Source organism: Diadema antillarum, unplaced genomic scaffold (genome assembly GCF_040938485.1).
Source record: "Diadema antillarum isolate AM-2024a unplaced genomic scaffold, OU_Dant_1.0 seq00001446_RagTag, whole genome shotgun sequence".
Classification (NCBI taxonomy): Eukaryota; Metazoa; Echinodermata; class Echinoidea; order Diadematoida; family Diadematidae; genus Diadema; species Diadema antillarum.
The window spans coordinates 79,767-85,805 of NW_027272192.1; the positions used below are offsets into that span (position 1 = coordinate 79,767).

At 39.1% G+C, this 6,039-nt stretch overlaps 1 protein-coding gene across 1 annotated transcript; it reads left to right on the forward strand.

Annotated features, from left to right (window-relative positions):
• The first annotated feature begins 3,785 nt into the window (after positions 1 to 3,785).
• Positions 3,786 to 4,823, forward strand: LOC139709538 (G-protein coupled receptor 84-like). The gene has a single exon (XM_071621496.1). It carries the CDS (start codon positions 3,786 to 3,788, stop codon positions 4,821 to 4,823), a length of 1,038 nt encoding a protein of 345 aa, XP_071477597.1.
• The last annotated feature ends 1,216 nt before the right edge of the window (positions 4,824 to 6,039 follow it).

Genomic DNA, 6,039 nt, shown 5'->3' on the forward strand with positions numbered 1-6,039 from the left:
CACTAGTAACACGTTGTATGTTGAATACACTTCATTTCATAACATTCAGTGCGACTGTCAAGACTTTTTTTTCATCTACACCCTCTCGACAGCATTTCCATGATTTCTTTAAAAGTTCTTAAGAGTTGCAACACTATAGGTACCTTGTTAAGCCTTATACATACCCTTGCATCATGTCTACATTATTGGCGAAGTTTCTAGTTTTAATGACTACTCAGAATGAATACACGATCACATTACAGAGATTATGCTAGAGTCTACTTACCATTCTCAAGCATGACTCATTAATCCACAGCGGTAAAACTTCATAATTACCTCGACACGCCAGCAGTATGTACGAGCGTTTACAACCTCGCGTCACGCCAATACGTAAATTCCTTCGTGTGGGACATCACCTTTCTTCTCTAATGCAAACGTAGTTTCACGTAGTTTCACGTAGCAACGAGGCCAACCATCACTGCAGCGTCAAAATGTGTAGTTGTTACGATAGATTGATCTTTTCCGTTGGGCAAAGAGACAATTCTGCCCGTCTAAAAGTGCTGTTGATAAACTCAGGGGAAAACGGGAACGGGGACTCTTAGGTAAGCGTATCGCTGAGTGTGGGTGGAGTTAAGAATCTCGGGTAGCCGTTCTCGTCTGACTGACCTCCCTGGTGGTTTCATTTATTTTTGCCATGTCCGAATTATATTGAGCTGAGAGTGAATTCGCACTTTCGTGTTGCGATGACGAAATGTCAAATGAATCTGAATATTGATTAGCGAGTATGGCTTAGTTTAACAACTTGGCATGTGCCCTTACTGCGGTAGCACTCAATGTAAGCATTTAAAGTCGGTAAAACTGGCTGACATGAAATTTAACAGTACCAGACAGAAAAAGGAAAGCCCACAAAATTCCTGCAAAAACAAAAACAACAACAGCAACAGATAATAATAAGATATTGTACAGGGCTGCTAAGTGCAAAATGTCTAATGCCACCATATATATTTCAATAGTGTCTCAAGACCAGGAGAACACTAAAAAATGGAACAACAACAACAAAGAAAGATTCAATGATTTGTTGCTTGCATAAAGTTTAAAGTCATGAAATGTTAAAGAGCATATAATTCTAATGGGAATCAAAAGTTTATATGATGAAAATCGGTTTAGAACTGACCGAGATATCCAAAAACAAGGTAAAACAAAGAGATCCTAATAAAGATCGTAGCCTGTCGCATTTTATTATGATAACCTTTTTTTTTATATCTCAGCCATTTCAAGACCAGTTTGTATACTTTTTGAAATTACATGCTCTTTCATAATTATAAGAGGTTTCTAGTTATCCCACCCAAAAATGTTATAAACCTGACGATAAGTCTCAACCAAAACTATACGATCCCTTTAATTTCACAAAAGTACTGTTTTGTTTTCTTTTACAGCGCTCTTATTATGGGAACTATATGACAACATCATAAGGCTGCTCAAAATCATAACTCTCTCTACCGATATTTCGCATTCAGAGCTACAGTATACCAGCTGTAAAAGCAAATCTAAACCATTATAATCATCATTATTATATTGTATAATCTGTTAACAGGACCGTAGGCAACAACGCTGGTGCTTTGTGCAACAAAACAAATGGCAGTGATGCTATAATGAAAACTTAAGTATTCAAAGTAAAGGAATAATCTCATAAGCTTCTAGACAACCAAGGTTGAAAGTAAAATGTGGGGAGAACATTTTAGACCCACGTCGTCTCTTGGTCAAACATTTAATTATTTTTTTTACAGTGAAAAATGAAGGGGAAATCACTTTAAAAGATAGGGATTGCAAAGTATAGTTTCACTGCACTTTCCCTGGCTATACCTTTACTACACGTATGAAGGTATGAATAGACTGTTTAAAGAATGAAGTGTATTGCATCCACACAAAGTTGATCAAAGTGTTAGATTGCCAGTGTCCGCAGTAGGATACGTGACCCCTTTTAGGAAGTTAACATGTTCATCATAGATAATTATAATAATTATATTGCATAGATAGTTATTTCTCTAAACACAAAAACATGATTAACCCACATCCGTAAGTAATGAAGTACAGTCCACGATATCATGTATCTTTTCTCTCTGTTATATATTTTGCATTCATTTGTTACTATGCCTGGAGAAAGAAGAATTACAGATATCAAACCACACCCAATCCAAATGTATGCGCAACAGACACAAAGAACTTGAAATAGTTTTCAGGTTGTTACTGGGAATTGAAAGGTTAATGATCAACATGGGTTTTATCTCTTGGTAAGATGATCAAATGCGGTTGGTTCCGAAATCAAGAAATTCCACAAGGAGCAGGTCAAAGAAATAGTTTAGAAATTATTTCATTCATTAACGATCATTTTGACTGCGGAAACTTTTCTCTCTGAGTGGGTTATGAAGGATGGACATACACATTATCATCGCGGAGAATTCATTTACCAGTTATGTAACGTTTCGACTAGATTATACAGAGAGATGTTTATAGATACAATAAAGTGAACCTAAATACATACAGGAATTCACAATATTTTTGTGTGTGTCAATGTCATTTTTATAGGATCCGATGTACTTTCAAATAGCTTTGGGTGTTTAAAATGAAATGATATCGAATTTCTGCTGTTTCTCTAATAGTTATCGCTTACAGTCGACATGCACTACCCTTGTTAGATATACAGAGAGACTAAAGTAGTTAAGAAACTGTCAGACCACACTCTAGACATGGAACTGCGCCGAAGTAGATTAGGCGTTTGATTTTGATTTGATTTGATTTGATTTGATTTATTCATTCTCCGTATGGCATCATTTACATTTTTTTTCAACATAATCAAACATAATATATACAAATATGAAACTCATTATAGCTAGTTTCAACAATTTCGACAATTTTGATTATAAATACATTTGTGACACAATTACAGTACATGTGTTCTTAAACCGAAGTTAATAGGTTCGAATCCTACCTGGAACACTTATATTTGGACAGATGTATTACCAATTATGTCCATTTGGGACCAACGAGGTAAACGGATTGAATGGTAATGTTAGGGCTTTTTTTGAGGGGGGGGGGGGGGAGGGGGTTGTGATTTACCCTAGGTGGGTTGCCTGTATAGTATAGAAGGCAATTAAAGAAAGGAAGAGGGAGAGAAGCAGAGAGATCATGGAACATAATCTGTGAATTTAACTGTATATGTCCAAGTTGACTGGCTGACGTACGCTTGTTAGGAAAATCATTATAGTACATGCTGGCTAGAGTTCTTGTACGAAAACCGTCAGGTCTATTCAAACAGCATCAAAATGGCATCTGGCAAATATATGTTCAAACTGTCTTCCCCTACCCCGTGATACTCCAAGTTTTATGGAATTTGGAATAACTTCTCTACTGGAAAGAACGCAGTGTCCCACAGTGTGTTCACCGTGTGTTCACATTGTCGACTATGTGAAAACGCTCGAATTTTACAGTCAGACTGGGTGAAGGTGATTTCACACTGTGGTGTGGTTTTCACAGAGTGTTCACATAGTAATGCTTTGTTTCACTCTAAATTCAATAGTGTGAAAAGATTTCACACTGTGTTAAATCTGTGTTCACACTGTGAGTTCTCACACTGTGGGACACAGTGATATTTCCAGCAGGGTTGCAAGGCAAGGCCATTATCTTAATCTTAAATCATGTACTAGCCAGCATAACCTAATATTCATTCTTCCTATTCTATTCTTTACAGATTTCTACAGCCTTCCCGGTGTGCTCAAAATGGTGTCAACGCACTTCTTCAACCAATCATGAACTCTACCCATGATGACGACGTGATCATTACCAATGGCTTCATCATCTTCGAGATCGTCATCCGCCTCCTCCTTGCTCTCACGGGCACCATGGGAAACACTTTTGTCATCTATGCCGTTGTCATGACACCCAAGCTGCGCACGGTACCAAATGCTTTCGTCACCACCGTAGCCTTACTCGACCTCGTGGCCTGTGGAATTCTCGTCCCCCTCATGGTCTTTAGCACTGTGGACAACGAGTGGCCCTTCGGTGTCAAGTTATGTCGTGCGCACGGGTTTACCTTAATCCTCTTCCACGCTCTATCCCTGAATATCCTAGGATTAATTGCCTTAAACCGCTTTCTCAACATTACGAAGCCTCTGCATGTCTATCGAAAGTTTGCAACACCTCACCTATTCGTCCTTCAGATTGCAGGCGCCATCATCGTCGCCGGAGTGCCAGTCCTGTCTCCCCTCTTCGGCATTGGTGACGTCAACTTTGTGGGCTTCAATCCCATCCTCGGCCACTGCACTTTTGGTTTTGACGTTGAGGGCGTTTGGACTTATCAGGTGGTTTTGCTATCCCTTGGACTCATCATCGGTATCGTGGTGATTCCGTTTAACTACATCATGATCTACAAGCACGTCGGAGCGAGTCGTTCCCGCGTCCACGCCTGGCAAGGTAGCACTTTTCCGAAGCCGCCAGGAAGTCGGTTCAGCGAGCAGCGAGCGCACAGCGACGTCTGCAGCCGGTCGCACGAAGGAAGTCTCCCGGTGTTCCACTTCGCCATACCCAGTCGACGAAATATGCATAGGGACAACATACGTCTGACGCGAAACCTTTGGCTATTGTTCTTCACCTACATGCTCTCCATCATCCCATTTTTTCTATTCGTCTTCTTCGACAGGGACTACGAACTGCCCGCGTGGCTCTGGCGAACTGTAGATATACTCTTGTGGTCGACGTCCACGGCGAATCCATACCTCTACGCCTGGATGACAAGTAGTTTCAGGGAAGCCTTTAGAAAATTAATTTATAACTGCAGCTCTCCGTGACCCATGTTGACAAGATGCTAATTAAATTATCATCTTTTATCTGGTCCGTTATTTGTGACAATATGAGTCGCCATCATCGTTACAATGAACTTGGGCGTCGAGTGGTCATTACATTACCTGCAGGAATTCTTGTATCTTCTCTCGTCACTTGGGTCCCAAGGCCACTGCTTAGTGTTCAGACTTTTGTTCCAATGGGATAAAGTAAATGTTTAGCCATTTATCGCAACACAATTTTTCACAGAGTAGTTACATGATGAAATAATAACCGCTTTTCTTAAGCAAAGCGTAGTCCATTGCAATGCAGACCCAACAAGAAATATTGTCTGAAATATTATCTGAATTATGATTTATTTATTTATTTTTATTTCTTCAGTATTCTTTCCCCAGTTTAGCCCCATCAGTGGTTTATGCACTGTTATTCTTGGGGGCACTGCAACAACAAGAACACAAGTCAAAATACAACCATTAATTCAGAATACACAAAGTAACAAATCGAAAACATTCTGCTTTACATAGCAATGTAAAAGATAATAATGATAACAAAGCTGTATGTAAAGTACAAAATAAGTTTTTGGTGATAATAGTTCACAATTCATCACATTTATTGAAGGAGAATGATACCCTTTTAATACACAATATAGGGATACCAAAATGACCCAGTTCTGCTCCTAAAGATACATATGTCTGTTGAGAATGAGAAGGGCGTTAAGATGGTTTTAGCGGCAACTTAACGCCCTTATCAGCCCCTATCAGTGTGAGAACGATTTTTCCCCTGTTTGGATTTTAACTTGTGGGATTAAGAGACCACGATTACTTGCACCTCGTGTACTACATGAATGTATATTACCAAGTGATGAGTTCTTGAATGATGAGTGATATAATGCGCTTCTTAAATGAAAGAAAGATAATATTCAGAGGGGTGAAGGTTCAGATGCAAATTTCTTCACTTTGTCTCTCTCTACAAATTAAATTTGTTGAGTTCGTAACTGCTGATCTGTAAATTAACAAACATGTTGGAGTCCCGCTGGTTCCTTTTTTCCGACATGTTTGTTAATTTACAGATCAGCAGTTGCGATCTTAACAAATTTAATTTGTAGAGGGAGACAAAGTGAAGAAACTTGCATCTAATGCCCTTCTTGACAAAGTGGGATTGTTCAAAGTAGACATCTGTTTGATTCTTGCTGTTTCTTCAGTTTATAAGATTTGAGTCCACGTG

Coding starts and splice junctions, on each gene's coding strand:
- LOC139709538 (XM_071621496.1), top strand. CDS start 3,786: ATGAACTCTACCCATGATGACGACGTGATCATTACCAATGGCTTCATC.